The sequence below is a fragment of the Tachysurus fulvidraco genome, chromosome 13, assembly GCF_022655615.1.
Source record: "Tachysurus fulvidraco isolate hzauxx_2018 chromosome 13, HZAU_PFXX_2.0, whole genome shotgun sequence".
Taxonomy (NCBI): domain Eukaryota; kingdom Metazoa; phylum Chordata; class Actinopteri; order Siluriformes; family Bagridae; genus Tachysurus; species Tachysurus fulvidraco.
This window is the reverse complement of record NC_062530.1, coordinates 14,680,922-14,700,452: the sequence shown is the minus strand read 5'-3', so window position 1 is coordinate 14,700,452 and position 19,531 is coordinate 14,680,922. Positions and strand designations below refer to the sequence as shown.

General features: G+C 36.2%; 3 protein-coding genes across 12 annotated transcripts in view; 2 read left to right on the top strand and 1 right to left on the bottom strand.

Annotated features, from left to right (window-relative positions):
- bcar1 (BCAR1 scaffold protein, Cas family member) overlaps nt 1–2,809 on the top strand; it is a 69,838-nt gene extending 67,029 nt beyond the window's left edge. For all 9 annotated transcript variants that reach the window (XM_027161700.2, XM_047822323.1, XM_047822324.1 and 6 more), the window contains one exon: nt 741–2,809. In XM_027161700.2, the coding sequence (XP_027017501.1) occupies nt 741–1,253 (513 nt within the window). In that variant the 3' untranslated portion in view covers nt 1,254–2,809. The remainder of the gene's footprint in view (nt 1–740) is intronic.
- Nucleotides 2,810–6,385: 3,576 nt separating this feature from the next.
- LOC113652312 (leukotriene B4 receptor 1-like) lies at nt 6,386–8,396 on the bottom strand. Its single transcript, XM_027161268.2, has one exon. It carries the CDS (start codon nt 8,278–8,280, stop codon nt 7,306–7,308), a length of 975 nt encoding a protein of 324 aa, XP_027017069.1. The 5' UTR covers nt 8,281–8,396; the 3' UTR covers nt 6,386–7,305.
- A 5,454-nt stretch (nt 8,397–13,850) lies between these two features.
- nudt21 (nudix hydrolase 21) lies at nt 13,851–18,378 on the top strand. 2 transcript variants are annotated; one of them, XM_027161231.2, is made up of 7 exons: nt 13,851–14,124; nt 14,327–14,527; nt 15,627–15,690; nt 16,008–16,097; nt 16,232–16,307; nt 16,396–16,510; nt 17,990–18,378. In XM_027161231.2, the coding sequence occupies exons 1-7, from the start codon at nt 14,006–14,008 to the stop codon at nt 18,009–18,011; spliced, it is 687 nt and encodes a 228-aa protein (XP_027017032.1). In that variant the 5' UTR covers nt 13,851–14,005; the 3' UTR covers nt 18,012–18,378. The 2 variants fall into 2 exon arrangements, with proteins under 2 accessions (XP_027017032.1, XP_027017033.1); XM_027161232.2 differs by having other exon boundaries at nt 14,041–14,182.
- The last annotated feature ends 1,153 nt before the right edge of the window (nt 18,379–19,531 follow it).

Genomic DNA, 19,531 nt, shown 5'->3' with positions numbered 1-19,531 from the left:
AAGTGGTGCTATAATGCTGAGGAAGCAGATAAACCTTTGCAAAGTGCATGTGAACATAATGACCTGAAGTGAAATGTGATATATGAGAGTGTCCTCAGAGTGCTGATCTAAATGCATCGATACACCATGCCATATAATCAGAGTTATAGAGCATGTAATGAAAAAGGTGCATTGCAAGTAACACCCGTGTTGATGGGATTAGTACTGATTCATCATACTGGGTTCTGGTTTCAAGGCTGGGCAAAAATGCTGGCTCGGTAACATATCACATGTTAAATATGATATATAGTCATTTGCTGGTAAACACTAATTAAGGGGAAATGTACAGTACATTTGTTCCATTTATGGTCAAACAGCCATGCATAATCACTGAAATGTACAGATGTTCTATTAAATATATTTCCCCACCATTATTATTTATCGTTATTAATATTATTATTGCTGATCGTTCATACAAAGTTCTTCAACAGTAAAAACAGTATGTAAATATTTTAAAAATATTCTTTTAATTAAAAAATGAAAAATATTTTATTTGTTATATTGGACTTGATTTAATGTAGGCCTGCATAAATAATTTCTACATGGCTGACTGAAAATGGAGTTAAAAAATTATTGTTTGCCACTTATGCAGGCATTGTTATATGGCACCAATATGCAGAGATTTGATAGTGGTATTATATTGAAAACAGGAATGATTGTGGAAATAATCCCTTTTCTCTCCTTTGCATCCATCCTTGTAGCTCAAGCAGTTTGAGAGGCTGGAGCAGGAAGTCAGCCGGCCGATCAACAATGACATTTCTGGCTGGACCCCGCCCCCACACTACCCACCGCCGTCACGCAGCAAGCTGTGTGCAGGTGACCGGCAGCTGCTGCTGTTCTACTCCGAGCAGTGTGAGGCCAACATCACTACGCTGACCAATGCCATTGATGCTTTCTACTCATCCATCAATAACAATCAGCCACCCAAGATCTTTGTCGCCCACAGCAAGTTCGTCATCCTCAGTGCCCATAAGCTGGTGTTCATCGGAGATACAGTCTCACGTCAGGCCAAGTCCCCCGAGGTGCGGAGTAGGGTGGCACAGCACAGCAATGCGCTCTGTGAAAAGCTGAAAGACATTGTAGTTAGCACCAAGACTGCTGCCCTACAGTACCCATCTCCAGGGGCAGCACGGGACATGACCGAGAGGGTTCGTGAGCTTTCTGGCTGTACCCAGCAATTCCGCATGGCTCTCAATCACCTACTTTCCATGTGAAAACAAACATGGGAGTGTACAGAAACACTGAGATCACACATGCATGGAGTCCCACTGCGACTTGATCCATGTCCATGCTTCGTGCTTCGGATTCCCCAAAAGAAGACTATAAACACTGTCAGTGAAAAGTGCTATGAGTTGTAAATTAATTTATGTAAATATAAGTTTCTGTAAGAATATGGGGCAGTAGAGGGGCAACAAGAAATGATGAACTGTATCTTTTTTTCTGAACAACAGTGGAGAAAAAAAAACCTGAATAGTAGTTTTTAGTTATTATTCACTATTATTGTTATAATGTAATTATTGTCCTGATTATAATTATTGTTATCTTTCTTATTATTATTGATGAGATATTAAGGGTGTCTAGAATTTTAAATGTGTATGTAGAAGTACTTAATGGCATTTTTCATCAGTGATGAGGATTTTTAATAAATGTGTATGTTAGCATGAGGGAAGTGATGGCGGCAGATGTGCAGCGCTTTGTATTTTTAATCAACAGTGCTGATTCAGGGTGGGAGCAAAGGATTATGGTGAGCTGACTGGCAGACTGCGGACTGCATAAATGAGTGAACGGTCGTTCAATTCACTTTATCTGCTAAAATATTATAATGAAACAGACTCAGATATCTACAAACGAGAGGGTAGAATTGGAAATCAGTGCTTACAAATCATGTGGGAAAAGAGTAGATCTTTTTATCTGTTAAGTAGTTTTATTCCCAACATACTTGTTATTCTTTTCAGTATGCTTGCTCTCCTTTCTCCCACTCTGGTCATTGTATTTTGAACAGGTTTTTGTGACTTGCTGTGCACTGTTCCAGATTTTTTACTATGTTCTAGATAAGGCTTCGTATCTAGCAGCATGCCAAAGGCGTTCTCTGTTGCAGTTCTACACCCTGCTGGACAGGGTCATATTAGCCAAGGGGTTCTGTTTAATAACTGAAAAAGATTTTTCCTTTTGGCACATTCCTGACCTTTAATGTCTATAATTCATGATGGCAGGTCTGTTCCTATGAGTAGGCTCTTTTTCCTTTAATAGCTGTATACATATTTTTAGCCACCTTATAGATAAACACACCTAGTATATTAAAACAGTACATTTTAATGAACCCCTAAAGATGAGCTAAGAGTAAGGCTTTTCACTATACTGTAATATGGCAACAGCTATGTTGTATTTTCAATCACATTTTGCAAGATGTTTGTCACTGGAGGGCAATTTTGAGAAGAATCCCATCTGCCTCAAATATTTTCTTGGCTTTTTAACACCCTATTGGTTGTATTTTGAATATCAGAATATGCGAGCAGAATAAAGTTGGTGAACGTGTTTTACCTTTAAGTACTACATGTTGTGCATATAGTCAGAATCCTTATCCAGTCTGAAAAAATGGAGCACAGTGAAAATAAATATTGACTTATTGTATTTGTTGTAATGTTATTTCATTCCCGAATCTGTGTTTAAGGATTTGGAATATCTTTGTGATGTTATAAACATACTGTAAATTGCATAACTGGAAAATATATGTTTAATATATTTTCATTAATAAAATTGATCAAGCCAGGCTTATCTCTGTCGAATACAACTTGTACACAAAAGAATGGAAATATTGTTACATCAACAAAATGGTCTCAGTTTCAAAGTTACTAGATATAAAGTTTAACCATGTTGCTTACTTTAGAATAGAATAGAAGCCTATTCACATATACATTACAGCACAGTGAAATTCTTTCTTCACATATTCCAACTTCGGTGGTTGGGGTCAGAGCACAGGGTCAGCCATGATACAGTGCCCCTGGAGCAGGGAGGGTAAAGGAATATCTGCAGCTAGAGGGCATTGCATTGAACAGCCTACTTGTTAAGATGGTCTCTTTGAATATTGTATGTACAGTTAAGGTCACTATGCTTTATGAACTACTACCTAGCATACAGTTTAGAGCTCGGCTTAACTCCTAGTTAAGTTAATAAAGAGCAAGATGCTTGGGCAATTCTTCACTCTTGCTGCTACTGGCAGTAGATTAAACCACGACTCTTACTGCTGAGGTTGTTAGGCTTTCTGCATCCGGGTTGAACAATTCAGGGTAAAACTAATTTATTTGGCAATATAAAACAAATCAAAGTTAATAATTCATGTAATTATGTAATTAGAAAATGGTGGAAACTTCAGGTAGTCAGGCCATAGATGATGAGCATCAAAAATATCATAAACAGACATAAAAACGTTTGACAATAACTATGTTTATCATTAATTATAACATTAGTTCCCACACACCAATGCACAACACTGCTGTTACTGATTTACATGTATAGTTAATTTTTTAAATAATATATTGTAAAATAATTGGTTAAGTTAAAATCTTCTTTTACAGTTTTATGGTGCAGATGGGTTAAACCTTTTTTAAGTAATTTTCAGTATTAAAAAAAAGAATCCATTTGTTATCTTAATTCCTAACAAAATAGTAAAAAGCTATCTAAGAGCTAAAATGCTATCTATCTGTCTGTCTGTCTATCTGTCTGTCTGTCTATCTGTTTGTTTGTCTGTCTGTCTGGTACTGCACAACATCTATTATTGTTACTGCTCCTTGCAGTAATGCAGCTACTTCAGCTAGAGTTATTCCAGAAAACAGGGTCTATCATGGCTACCGGCTATTTGAGAAAAAACATTAAAGTTTTAGTTGCACTGAAGTCATTGTGATTCATCTTACTTTCATAATTTACTACCCTCCACAACCTTTCTCTTTGTATAGAAATCATACAAAGATGTTTAACCACTCTGAAATTTAATTACACAAAATTCATATACAAATACTTTTGTTAGCTTCCAAGCATCACGTAACATTTAGTCAGTACTATAGTCAAAAGTCCTTAAAGTTATTTCTTACATGAAAACATGAAATGACTTTATTTCATCACTTACTAAATAGAATAACCAAATGGCAGGTGGGACAGAATACTGAAAGGAAGGACCACACAAATCTCACTCACTCTCACTCATTTTCTACCGCTTATCCGAACCACACAAATCTGTTCTGGGTATTTCAGGAATAGTGAAGTTTTTATTTCTACAAAGCCAATGTTCCAAACAAACGAAACAAACTAACCTTATTTCCACTTTCAGACTGATCAAAATCAGTCTGTTTTAAGGAAGTAAACATTTCTAAAGAACTGAAAATGACCACAAAGCAAAAAATACAGAATAACACAAGTGAAATTTGTTGAAGTAAATGATAAGAAAACATACACATAAATATTAAACAAACACCTTTATATGAACGCAAACCTAAGCATTAACACAAAATTGAGTCTCCTTCTAAAAGTAACACAATCCACTACATATATCAGGCAAAAAAATAAAAGTAACCAGGTTTTAAAGTGTTTCACAAAGCAATAAAATACAACAGTTTAATAAGAATAAATTCTACACTGATTATAATTTTACATTTGGTGAAAATTCAGTGACATGACAGATAACAGGATGACAGATTTAAAGATTTTTAAAAAATTAGGTAACTGTAAAGTCTTTACATTAAATCCTAACAAGATGTAACAGCACTTATTGGTTACATGAACAGCACAATATCTTCCAACAGTAATTCAAGTTTATTGTGAAAAACATTTGCATGTACTCAGTTTGTTACTGTAATTTCTGTGCTGTTTTTCTTTTCTTTGTGAAGCCTCTTTTTCTTGAAGATCCCTGATGCAAATGCATACAGAAAGGGGTTCACACAGCAGTTAAGTATAGGGACAGTTTTGCTCGAATCTCCTGTTTTACGAATCAGTTTCAGTTGATTGTAGACAGCTGGAGACGATGTCGTAGTCACAGTAGTAACAATATTGCTCTACAATATTCACCTCTTCCTCCTGTCTTTCCCTCTCATTTTCCTCATTCACCAGCTCCTCAAAATATTCATTCCACCTTCTCTGCATACTCTCCTCACCTGTTGTACCTTTTCCTTTCTAATTGTAATCATCCTTATCCAGGTCTAAATCATTCCCATCTCTTTCTCTCCGTCTCAGTAATATGTACAAGTCCTTCTTGCCTTCCCTCGTGTCTAACCTGGCATACAACTCATCGTATGCTTTCTGTGTGGCCTCTTCACTCTGTGCTCGTAATCCTTTCCTATTTTCTTCAGTCCTTTTTACGTTCCACTTCTTTTTAGCTAGCCTCTTTTTCTGAATGCTATCCTGTACTTCTTCGTTCTGCCACCATGTTTCCTTATCTTCTTTTCACCTTTAAGATGACACACCCAGCTCCCTCCTACATGTCTCCCTGATCAACTCCACTATAGTTTCCTAGTCATTTAGAAGCTCATCTTGACCACCCAAAGACTGTCTCCTCTTCTGTCTAAACTCCTCAAACAATTCTTTCTTTTATTACTTCCACCACTTGGTCTCCTTTTCTATCTTTCCCCCCTCTTCTTCCTAACCATAACAGACATCTTACACATCATTATCCAATGCTGTCTGTTTACACTCTCTCCTACCACCACCTTGCAATCTCTAATCTCTTTCAGATTGTCTCGTCTACAGAGAAAGTTGTCTACCTGTGTACTCCTACCTCCACTTTTATATGGAACTCTATGTGCCTCACTTTTCTGGAAATAAGTGTTAACTACAGCCATTTCCATTCGCATAGCAAAGTCCACCACCATCTGTCCTTCTAAGTTCCTTTCCTTAACACCAAACCTGCCCATCAACTCCTCATCACCTCTGTTTCCACTGCCAACAGCTCCTAGTAGTCATATTAAAGACTACACACAGTTAATAAAGAGCAAGCTGCTTAGGCAGTTCTTCACTCTTGCTGCTACAGGCAGTAGACACTTTTGTACGTTGCTCTGGATAAGGGCATAAATGTAGTTTAAACCACAACTCTTATTACTGAGGTTGTTAGGCTTAGCTGACTGCAAGTTAGTGTGTTAGTCATCTTTCCAGACAGGCAGCTTTTTTTTTTATTTCACGTACAGTATATGATGTTGAGATGCATTCTGGATAAACAATTCTTGAAAAGGAGTAAAAAAAGAAAATATTTAAAAATAATTGTTTTTTAATATAAAAGACAACGTATTTAGAAAATGATGGAAACTTCATGTACTGTAGTCAGGCCATAGAAAGTGAGCATCAAAAATATTACAAAAGGACATAAAGTTTGACAATAACAATGTTTATTAATTATTATATTAGTTCCCACACATCAACACTGCTGTTACCGATTTACATGTATCATTCCTTTTTTAATACTATATTATAAAATAATTGGTTAAGTTAATATCTTCACAAAAGAGTTTTATGGTGCAGATGGGTTAAACCATTTGTTAAGCTATATTCAGTATTAAAAAAAATAGGATCCATTTGTTGTCTATTCTAAAATCCTAACCACAATCCTTAATTAAAAAAGACTTCATTTCATCACTTAGTAAATAGAATAACCAAATGGCAGGTGGGACAGAATACTGTAAAATGGACCACAAAAATCTGTTTCAGGAATAGTCAAATTTCTATTTCTACAAAGCCAATGTTCTAAAACAACTTCTATCCACTTTCAGACTGAATGAAAATCAATCGGTTTTAAGAAAGTAAACATTTTTAAAGAGATTAAAATGAAGACTTCACAAAGCAAAAAATACAGAATAATAAACAAACTATAAATATGTAAATGATAAGAAAACCTACATATAAATATAATTATATAAACACTGTTATATGAACGCAAACCTAAACTTTAACACAAAAGTCTCCTTCTAAAAGTAACACAATCCACTACATATAACAGACAAAAATAAAAGTAATCAGATTTCAAAGTGCTTCACAAAGCAATAAAATACAACAGTTTAATAAGAATAAAGAAATTCTACACTGATAATAATTTTACATTTGGTGAAAATCCAGTCTTAGTAACATGACAGATAACAGGATGACAGATTTAAAGATAAAAAAAATTAGGTAACTGTAAAGTCTCTGCATTACATCCTAACAAGATGTAACAGCACTTATTGGTTACATGAACAGCACAATATCTTCCAACAATTTTTCAAGTTTATTGTGAAAAACATTTGCATGTACTCAGTTTGTTACAGTAATTTCTGTGCTGTTTTTCTTTTCTACGTGGAGCCTCTTTTTCTTGAAGATCCCTGATGCAAATGCATACAGAAAGGGGTTCACACAGCAGTTAAGTATAGAGACAGCTTTGCTCAAATCTCCTGTTGCTCTACGAATCAGTTTCAGTTGATTGTAGACAGCTGGAGACGATGTCTTAGTCACAGTAGTAACAATGTCAACCAGGTTGATGATATGTACAGGAGTCCAGAAAATAAAGAAGGCTGCGACAATACTGATCACAAGCCTTCTCATTCTCTTCTTACGTTCTTTAGCATGTTTACCTCCTTGTAGCTGTGTCTTGCAGATCCAGCAGTAAGATGCAGCTATAATGGTGAAAGGGAGGACATATCCAGACAGGACCTCGAGTACCAGAACTGTAATCTTTCCAGAGGGTGATGTTATGGTCCTCTGGCACCTTAAAGATCCCCTCTTGAACTCAACACTTTGAGTTATAAGTATAGGCAAGGCAAAAACTGTGGCTAATATCCAGAGCCCAATTAACAGTAAGTTTCTACGAGCCTTCTTCAGTCTTTCCAATGCACCGAGATCAGGAACTTTTGACATAATTGTGTGGTAGTGATGAGCAGCCATCATGGTCACAGTCAACACACTACCATGCATAGCACAGTAGATTAGATAGGTCAGAATTTTACATGACCAAAGGCCAAAGGTCCATCCATTCAGCAGACCAGAAACTCCAAATGGAGCTAAACTAAGAACCAAAGAATCACATATAGCCAGGTTTATCATTAGCTTCACAGTGAAACTCATGTGTTTGTTCCATTTAAGAGCAATGTTGATGATAACTGCAATGTTGGTGGGCAATCCGACCATGCAGCACAAACTTAGAAATACCGCAGCGCCTACCTGCTTGCTGCCCACAGTACTGTTGTTGACAAAATCAGATGTCTGATTGATGGTAAAATTGAGATGCTCCATGGTCAAGCAAATGCACAGCCAAGATTAAAAATCTGTTGTTTCACAATGAAGTTTACAAAGCACAGTTGCTCCCCTTGTACAGCTACACTGCTGGTGTAAAACTGATTTAAACCATCACTTCCTTATACATGTTAGAAAAGTAGGTTAGGGCCAGGAAGCAGGATGAACTAGAACACACCTCTCTCTTAAAATAAATGTGATCTAACTCACTTATGATTTACATGTTAAATTTTAAGCTCAAAAACATGAACAATACACGGTATTATTTATTAGTCCACTTATTAAAAACAAACTTGGAGACTTCTAACACACCACCATCTATCTATCTATCTATCTATCTATCTATCTATCTATCTATCTATCTATCTATCTATCTATCTATCTATCTATCTATCTATCTATCTATCTATCTATCTATCTATCTATCTATCTATCTTTTTGGGTTTATTTTTTTATGTAAGTTATCTTTCTGTCTGCTTGTATCCTTGTTTATATATGTATTATTTATGTACTTATGATAATGAAGCGCTGTCAACCAACAGTGTCTATCTATCTATCTATCTATCTATCTATCTATCTATCTATCTATCTATCTATCTATCTATCTATCTATCTATCTATCTATCTATCTATCTATCTAGTACTGCACAACTATTCGAATCTATTATTAATCTATTATTGTTATATATCTCTTATTTCAGATTTGTTCAGTGGTTATAATGAATTACCAAATGCTTTTGAAAAAATTATAATTGAATTAAAAATGTATTGTCCCCTAATGATTTAAATATCACTATAATACATAATTGGTGTTCTGAACATAGAGATTTTATTCTACTTAAATGTTAAACCTGCCCTCAGTTACAGTTAACTCTTGTTCTCGTAACTTTCTGTAGCAAACCTTCGGGGAACTCCAACTATGGGAGTGTTCAATCACTCTGGAGTGTTTCATTTTTATGTAACGCACAAGTCTGACTTGTTTATAATCATAGAAAAACCGAAACTACCATAAAACAACCTTTACCCAGGATAACATGGACACTGACATCTTGGCAAAAATCTTCACTTGTGTGTGCTAAAAGAAAAATAAATAATTTCATGAAGACAACAGTAAAATAAAGCACAGTGTATAGTGAATATATTAGACCAGGCTTAGACTAGGCTTATTCTAAGTAAAATAAGAAAAAGAAAAAAACAAAACCACTGAATGTATGAATAGTTAAACAAAATGGCCAATACGTTCAATGTTATTAACTTAAAAAATAAGGTAATCTGTTATTTACAAAGGTCTGTGTTTGTGTCTGATTGCTTTGACTATAGGCATTGGCGTGTAAACTCTTCAGATCTCTAATTGGCATCGTTAAAATGGAACTGAGATTTGTTTCTATAGGAATCAGAGAATACTATTGTATCTATACTATTCATCACAATTGGTAAAACTCTATATTTAAAAAAACCCCAAATGAATTAATAGCAAATGATTGCTGCAATATTACACTGTTCATACACTGTTTTGTTGGACAATGCAGTCTGTGAGAAGCTCATCTGAACTGCAGTAAAGCTCACTGTTTATGGGCTCCTATGGCTTCATGTACCCTCTGTTTTAATGGGAGAAAAGATTCACACTATTTCCTTACACAACAGGCTTTTAATGCATCATGTTGAATTTCACATAACTGAGTTTGATGATTATGAAGACCTCCAGTGGAATTAACCTCACATCCAACTGTCAATCAATGAAACAATGATAAATGACAGACATCTCAAACTTAAACTTACATGCACCAGTAAAACACACAGACTGAGACTCAGTCCAAAATGCAGTAGTCAATCAGCAAACTATATTATTGTATTACTATAATTGGTAAATACTGTAAATAAATTAAACATATAACATTATGTTTAATAATTTACATTTTTTTTTATTTAGAGGTTTCGTTATCTAGCTATCACTGCCTTCTTCAGTATAATTTAGCTAGCTGGGTAATTTTGGAAACCTGTTTTCATAATCAGAGCATTATACAGCTGGCCAGACCAACATATGAAAATAGAACATACACCTGGCACCAAAGTGGTGGACTGTACTTCCCCTGGGGGTCATTGGCTATTTGAATCACTTCAACTAGCACTTTCTTCCCTATTTGTTGTATGAGTGTATTTAAAAAAAAAAAAAAAAAAAAAAAGCTCCGAACAGTGAATTATGATCATGTTATCTTAAGTCTGTAACCTAGTGAACCAGAGTTAATGTATTAAATGATAAGAGACTTAAAAGCACTTTTGTAGTGGGGTCTGCCAAATGCTGTAAATGTACATGTACATACACAGGTTTGGGCTTTAATAACCCTATTTTAAAAACCACCAGACTCTCCTGATTCAATGTGACACATTTCCTGTCTGAAACAGTTAAGACATGAGTTCAGCATTCTCGTCATTTAGAGGATATTTCACTTGTGCTGTTTGCAGCAATTTCCTCGGTTTTAGTGAAGTAACATAACTTTCCTCTGTGACTGTAATGACTATTTTCTACCACTGATTATGTTTCTCTGCATTCTTGAAACAAATGTTATTTTTGGTCACTTATGAATGCTGTTCATAGACTTCAGCACAATCATCCTTCAGCGTTTAATTATAAAGCTAAGCCTGCTGGGCCTGAACACGTCCCTTAGAGAAACTGAGCCTGTTGGGCCTGAACACCTACCTCTGCAACTGGACCCTGGACATCCTGACTGGGAAAAAGTCAGTCCGGATTGGGAACAGCATCTTCAACATCACCACACTAAGCACTGAGGCCCCTAAGACAGGGGGACACTTTTGTGTAGTCTGGCATGAAATGTGTCTTATACTTTGGTTTTTTGGGGCTCTCTTCCTCTGCCATGGGCCATGATGGTGTAAAATGTGTCTTATACTGTGGTTTTTTGGGGCTCTCTCCGTCTGCCATGGGCCATGATGGTGTAAAATGTGTCTTAAAAGAAAGAAATAGAACAGCTTGCCACTCGGACAGTACCTTTAAAAGGACATCTTTGTACCTTACTTAACCCCAAAAATGAATAGTTGTACATTAAGGTACACATTGGTACTCTAAGGTAGTAATGTGTACCCTTTTGAATACAGTATAAAGTACAAAGATGTCCTTATAATGGTATAATGTATATTGTATATTGTTTACATATTTCAAATTGCATTTTGTGTATGCACAGTACATGGCACACAGTAATGGATACTTGCACATTCAAATAATACTTCATTTTGTTCTCTTCTACAGTCCATATTTCAGGAATAAACTAAGTAATTCAAAACAAACTATTGAAAGAAAATTTATATTGAACTCAACTGACAAACATGTCAAGAACTGATATCAATTATACAATTAGATGAAATAAACATTTAGTGTCACTTCTTTTAAGCTTCCTGGCTAGTTTGTTTAAAAATAGTATTTTACACAGTGTTAAAGCTAACATTCATTTCAATATATAAAGCTACTTAAAACTGCCAAAAGTGTCTCTGCGACGTTCCTTCCCATCTATGAACAGCTGAGCAATCATTTCCCTATTTATAGTCAATTGTGTCACTGTGAATGCTGTAAAATCTCAGTTCAACATTATCTTTATTCTTATTTGAAGGGTTTTGATAACACACTTGTTAAAACAAAAGACGTTATAAAAGAGTTTATATAACGTTTGTCAAAGCAGCTATTTTTCCTTATAATCCTTTAAATTAAAACTTGCTAATTATTCAACAAGAGCAACAAGCAGAGTTACTAAACATTGTGCAACACAATTCGGATGCCATATGCCAACTTACACTGCTTGACATTTTTAATAAAAAAAAAGGAGTGAAGCGTTTTTGCCGCTTTGAGCTCATCGTAACCGAATGCTGGACCGCGGGTGCGACTCGAGCTACAGTACTGGGGGCGCGTGATGATGACGTGACAAGTAAGTGACTGATTGCCGTGAACGTCATGTATAGACTATCTTAAACTTTCTTGTCTCTTTGCATTTTAAATCACTCTGCATTGATATACATTGCTCCATTAAAACCTCAACAAGTGGTGAACACAACTCTCCACTAAAAAAGTGAGGGGGGCGAATTCACTTTTTATAAAAAGTGCGGGAGACATGTCCCCCGCGTAATCTACGCCCCTGCTTATACTGTTTTTTGGGGCTCTCTCCCTCTGCCATGCCATGGGCCATGACGGCGCTCCTGTTTCTAGGTACACTGATTAATTCGGTTAGGGAGAAGAGGTAAAAGCCCGCCCACACCGACAATTGATTGGTTGACTTTTCGAAACAGGCCAATCAGGATGCTCTCTGTCTTACATGAGCTTAATAAGGCACACACGCACACTAGCACACACACGCAAGGTCTCTCGCTCCCCCTCCCTCTCTGCCGTGCGCGCGCGCGCCACAAAGTTTGGAACAGTCTCTGTCGCGCATGCGCGCTCTTGTTCGCTCGCTCTAGATATCGGGAGATTTTAACTAATTTGCGGGCATCAGGGAGCCGCTATCATTATGTGGGAGACTCCCTTAACATCCGCGACACTTGGGATGTCTGCTAATATAAACACTGTTTATATGCTGTTTTTTGCACAATCAATCACTTTAATGCTGCTTCCAACTGCTGTTATTTTATGTTGTTTTCTGTAGCACCATGGTCCTGGACGAACGTCGTCTCATTTCACCCTGTACTGCGTCAGCTATATATAATCGAAATAACCATGATAGATGCTTGACTAAAATCGATATAATTACAGCACAGATAAATTATTTCTTCTCATATCCCAGCTTTGGAAGTTGGGGTCAGAGTGCATATTTCCTAATATGAAATAGATAGTTTATGGTACCATGTCCAAAGATAATTTATTTTGTAAGACATCATTTAAATAGATGAAGCCGTTGTCACAAATACAGTATATTAAAATATTTTGCTTCACATGTCCCAGTTTGTTAGGACGTTGGGGTCAGAGCACAGGATCAGTCATAATGCAGTGAAGGGTTTTTGTGCATGGGACTAACTGTGATGGCTTGAAACCCCAACCGAAGATAATTGCTAAGTAATAACCCAGTAGTTGTGGACAGACACAAAGACATTTTAGAATGACCCTGCCTTATAACATAAACAGTATGTGTTAAAAATCTGTTTTCAATTGTGACAAGTGACTCGTTGTTCTATTATTTTTTTAAATGTCAGCCATTCTTACATCTAAATTCTGGACTGTGTTTTGTATTATTAATTTTGGAAAATTCTTAGTTGGCACACTAGAAGTCCGACTGAATGGCGACGCCATTTTCATGTCTGACTTCTGGCCCAAAGAGGCTCTTCTTTTGCTACCCTGCTAATTCACTAGCTACTAGGCAACTACCTTGCAGAATACAAGTTGTAGTAGACTTTTTCATCTTTAATATACAGATTATCTAATAATCGATATGCACATATATATTCTATTTAATATTAGGCGTTTTATCTCAGGGAAAAACAACACTTTTTTTGTCTTTCTGACTAGCATTTGTTAATCTATGTTCTTGTGTTAACGTAAAACATTGCACGGTGTCGCAATCTGACACACAGGAACTGACATACATACACACGCCGGAAGTGGTTTTACGGCAAAGAGCGGTGTTTTCATTTTGCCTCGAATAGCTTTGTTCATTTTAATAGCAATAAAACATTCAGTGCACAACAACGTAGGTTTTCTAAAGTGCATATACGTTCATCATCTACGAAAAGCATGTCAGTTGTTCCTCCGAATCGCTCGTCTACCGGCTGGCCGCGCGGAGTTAATCAATTCGGAAACAAATACATTAGCCCACCGGCTAAACCGCTCACCCTGGAGAGGACCATCAACCTGTGAGTTATTGTGCTGAAATACAAATCCTGCTTTTATTCAAATGAATAAAACTTACGTGTAAGTGTTCCTTCATGTAGAGAAGAAATGTTTATTGACTTTTAACTAACATTGTGAAGGCAGCAATGATGCTATGCTGTTAGCATGACGGCTAACTAGGCGAGAATCTGTGGTGATTTGAAACGTTTCGGTGTTTTGCTCTAGATATCCTCTGACCAATTACACGTTTGGCACGAAAGAGCCTCTGTATGAAAAGGACAGTTCGGTGGCCGCCAGGTTTCAGCGCATGAGAGAGGAGTTTGAAAAGATCGGGATGAGGCGCACGGTGGAGGGAGTGCTGATTGTACACGAACACAGACTGCCTCATGTCCTGCTGCTGCAGCTCGGAACCACATTCTTCAAACTGTAAGTCTGCGACCTGGAATAAAAATCCTGGCCTATAAATACCATTTACTGAGTAAACCTGAACATCACGGCAGAACTTTTTTAAACTGTTTAAACTGTCTAATCGTTTCAGTCTTTTTGCACATACTGTACAATATTTCAGTCGTTTGCTGTTTATGCACAATCCTATACATTATCTCAGGGACCTGCTGCTAAGAAACTGTGTTCATTCTAGTATTACTGCACGCAATATTGTCTGAACTTACAGTATTTACACTGGTGGTGGGCGTTGTTTCTGTTTGTATTTTTTTGTATTGTCTTGTAACGTTTCGTCTGCACTGTCTTTTGTCCTGCACTGTCTTGTTGTCTTGTCCTGCACTGTTTACACCAGGTTGCACAGTTGCACTTTAAGTGGCTAGGACTAACTTACTTAATCCTTAGCTCTGTGTTTGTTTTATGTAGCACCCTGGTCCCGGGGAAACGTCTCATTTCACTGTGTACTGCAACAGCTATATATGATTGAAATGACTTCTTGACTTGACTCGACACAAAGTTGGATGCACATTCATTGTCTAAAATGTCTCCACATAATGATAGTCATATAGTGTAAGAATTTAAGGGATTTGTTTCTAAAATGTTTGGAAGTGCAAGGTACTGTTTGGATTGCACTATATGGTTTCTGGCCATTAAAACAATGTTACTTAAAGATGTTTAGTATATGATGGTGAGCTTTCATGGCACAAGATTCATTCATTTGTTCATTCATGTAAGGGATTAATCATGGTCAGGGTCATTGAATAGATAAGGAGTCGAAAAATGACATACAGTGGTGTGACTTGAACTTGTAGCTAAATATCACATTCACAAGCCATACAGACACCTTAGATATCTGTGGCCATCTGTGAAACCCATTCACATTGTCAAATTTGGACAAAATCGTTTTTCTACAGTTCTGAATGATACAAGTTTAACTGACCTGAAATATATTTCTCTTTTGCATGTGTTTCAATCATAATTTCTAGCATTGTATTTCAATATTTTACAAGGTAAAGACAAGGTATATATTCCACATATCTCTACATTTATAAGTTAATATACTTGTGAAATGATGTGCTTTCAGGCCTGGTGGAGAATTAAACCCAGGAGAGGATGAGGTGGAGGGCTTGAAGCGGCTGATGACAGAGGTATCGTTTTTTTTTTTTTTTTTTCTCTTCATTTCAACCTGAACTTGTAATGGTCTTTATATATTTTATCCTTTTATATAAGAAAGATGTAAATGTAAATTTAGTTTTTTTTATTAATGCATTTTAAAGAGCTATCACAGGTATGACATCAAACTCACAAATAGTCAGCAGAGTGTGACAACTTTAGAGAGATGTGGTGTTCACCTGTATTCATCCCAGCATAGCAAAAACAAGGAACAATTGGTGCAACAACATTGCATAGGAAATGTTCCATTTAGCTTTAAAGCTCCACTGAAGAGGACTTGTTCTTTGGCTAGATCTTGGGGCGTCAGGACGGTGTGAAGCAGGACTGGGTGATTGATGACTGCATTGGAAACTGGTGGAGGCCGAATTTTGAACCACCACAGGTTGGTGATCTGTTTGTCATGTCCTTTGTATGTACCATACTGGAATGCATAGAAAATATATTATTTGTTTGATAAAAAATAAACACTCAAATTAAGACAGTCATTTTTTTAACATCTATACTGGATGTCTTCAGTACCCCTACATTCCAGCACACATCACTAAGCCCAAAGAACATAAGAAGCTATTCTTAGTGCAGTTACAAGAGAAAGGTAAGACCTAACAACAATGTTATAGTTCTCTATACTTTCATGCATATGTAGACGTGACCGTTGTGCTTAAGCCTTGGTTGTATTCCAGCATTGTTTGCCGTACCAAAAAACTACAAGTTGGTGGCAGCCCCCTTGTTCGAGCTTTACGACAATGCTCCTGGATACGGGCCCATTATATCCAGCCTCCCTCAGTTACTCAGCAGGTGAGAACCCATAAATGTTCAAATGGCCGTGTTGTAGACTGTGGATGTCGGTGTCAATAGTTTTACTGTTTGTTATTATTTTATTAAGTTGATCTCAAATAGAAATAACTGGCAAATAATCTGTTCTAATTAGTCATTCATAATAACTTACAACAATCATGTATTATTGGATGATTTTTTTTTCTTACTCTGTAGTTACTAATAACTGCACCTAGTGTGTTTACTTTGTTTAACACCATTTTATAGCTAATAAATGAGAATTTAGTTTTGTGCTCCACTCATATTTATTAGATATGCTCACTACATATATACAGCATAATAAGGATTATAGTACATTCACCAGACACCTGATACATCATCTGAGATTCAGCCACAGAAAAATATATTATTGTCTCTTTTTTAATGTAAGCTGATGCTAATTTTGTGCTTAAACCAGTTTTCTCTAAAACAACATTTAATTTGCTCTCCATGTTCAACAAGAATGTGGATCTCTGAAGTGTCCAATGGCACAGTTGGGTTTTTGCTTCTTCACTGTGGAGAAACAGAACAGAATAATTCAGACCTGTTTACCCAGAAGAAGAGCAATGTGTAGTCATTACCATTAAAATTATCTGTAAAAAGTAAGAAATGTTTTCTAACATGTTTTGAGTTGACACTTTGTTGTTGGCCTATTTAAGATCTTCAAAAATATTAACCCATCATTTCATGGTCATTTCAAGGGAAAATAATGTATTATGCCACCCAGATGAAGACAGGTTCCCTTTTGAGTCTGGTTCCTCTCAAGGTTTCTTAATTATATTCTCTCAGAAGGTTAATCCTTGCCACAGTTGCCTCTGGCTTGCTCATTAGGGATAAATTTATATCTAATTATAAACTTTGTCATTTTATTCTAAATTTTTACACTTCTGTTAAGCTGCTTAGACACAATGTTCATTGTTAAAAGTAAATAAAACTGAACTGAATTGAACAATCTCATTGTACACTCAGAATTGTGACGAAACAAGCAGGTTCCTCAAATTACCAAACAGTTTCTTGAAGGAAAAAAAGCTCATCATACATTTACTAATATGAACTTTACATTTACCATTCCAAGTCTCTTATAAACTCCAATAAATTTAATACATATAATATTCAATAAATGTATTACTCCAAACTCCCATGTCAATAGGAGCCCTATGAGGTAGGCAAGAAATAGCATTACTTGCCTTTTAGTGTGTAATAAGCCAAAGGAAATCAATTAGCCAATTTAATTTATGTAATAAAGTACATAGTTACTCAATACGTATGTCATTAGTTGACTTCTCAGCACCATCAGTAGTCATGACCGCAAACTCAAGAGAAGTTTATTTACACACTTGTTAGCAGACAGTTCTGTAATCTCCCTCAGAACCTTACTGTGTTATAGCACACTGCTGGGTAGAAAAGCTGCTGACAAGACATGGTTAATACCTACAACTGTTCCTTCTTTCTCCTAAACAGGTTTAACTTCATCTACAACTGATGGGCGCACAGCTCACAAGGCTGTCTCTGTGAGTGCAGTCACAACATGAGAGAAAATAAACGAACTGGGGATGAGAGCTACTTTCTCTGAAATGGAACCAGAGGAGAATTGGCTATTTTCCAATGCTGTTTTGAAATTTCATGTACTTGTACTGTGTTTTTTGTTTATTTCGGGTTGGTCTTCTTCACAACTGCATTGCAATTTTAGAGTTTAGTATTAAATTACTTATTCATTTACCTAAATGCCTCTGTTTTATGTTAAGTACAGTACATGCAATGCCTTTACTAAATAAAATGTGATTCAGGATTTTTTTTTAACTTCACTTCTTTTTTTTTTTTTTTATAATAAACTGCCATCGTAAGATTGAGTAATTTGATTATTTGTCCTGTGAGTGAAAAATTAAGGATTGTGTTGTCTTCATGTATTGTTGCTTTTTTTTTCCACTTCATTGTACATGTGTATACATCTTTTGAAAGTATGAATCATTACATTTACTCTTATTTAATGTACTTTTGTCCACATGGCCTTGTCCTTTCCTCCTTGGGAGAATCCACAGTGGCATGTTTAGGGTCGTGCCATTATTATGTAAGCTCAAGTAAAGTTTGTTAGGTCTGGAAACGGCTAGCCAGAGATGTAGGCCGTTTAAAAAAATGAAAGACAACACTGTTTGAGAAAAGAATTGATTTGCTGTGGGTTCTGTAGCTTGTTTGTTTTGGTGTTTGGTCTAACACATTTTTAGGTACTCTGTGTTCATTGCATTATTTTTCAAGGTCACAGGAAAACACAGACACTAATACATTTCTGTTCAATATTTAAAGTAAATGTTTTCAGTTCCACTATATGCCTGTTCATGAAGGGCAAGTGTATTATTTGTTGTCTCATCCCCTTGTTTGGAAAGCAGTCAGTTGGGTGTGTTGCGTGCTTCAGGGATGCTTAACCTCTTCAAACATTTCAGTTTTGATCTCCAGTGTGATCGTGTATCCAATATATTCAGACTTGTTCACTCACTGACAATTCGGTTATTGTCAAATTTTATTGTAATTACAGACTTTGCTCAAGCATTATAGATTAATATCAACTACAGTAGGTAGCTAGCTTACTGCTAACTTCTACCTCACTCAACCTCATAAACCTCTTTTCCATGGTTGTAAGAGGATGTTGAAGTTGTAAGAATTCAATCCTCTTTTAATCCTCAAGAAGTCGTGATTGTGCCTCACTAAAGGTCGAAGTGATTGTGAAAGGATTCGTCGGTTCCATTGCTATTCGATTTTGGGCCCAGAAATGGCTTTCACCTCATGTGTAATGTCAACAGAATGTTAAGTGGCTTGCAAATTCATTTGATGTCAGGGTTACCATTATTTTTGCTTTCAGAGTTCAATTAAATGTGTAAGGCAATTCATAGCACTTGTTTTAGCGTTAATACAGCAATGAGTGTCCTTTAACTGGAAATCTTGTAAATAAGACAAATTTAAGAATACCCTGAATGATTGGAGAACAATTGATCGCACCATGGGCAGCAG

Bases quoted from the DNA above. Each gene is read 5' to 3' on its own strand.
- LOC113652312 (XM_027161268.2), bottom strand. From the start codon at position 8,280: ATGGAGCATCTCAATTTTACCATCAATCAGACATCTGATTTTGTCAAC.
- nudt21 (XM_027161231.2), top strand. From the start codon at position 14,006: ATGTCAGTTGTTCCTCCGAATCGCTCGTCTACCGGCTGGCCGCGCGGA. The intron at 16,098-16,231 runs GTTGGTGATCTG...GGATGTCTTCAG, and splicing joins CGAATTTTGAACCACCACAG to TACCCCTACATTCCAGCACA. The intron at 16,308-16,395 runs GTAAGACCTAAC...GTTGTATTCCAG, and splicing joins AGTGCAGTTACAAGAGAAAG to CATTGTTTGCCGTACCAAAA.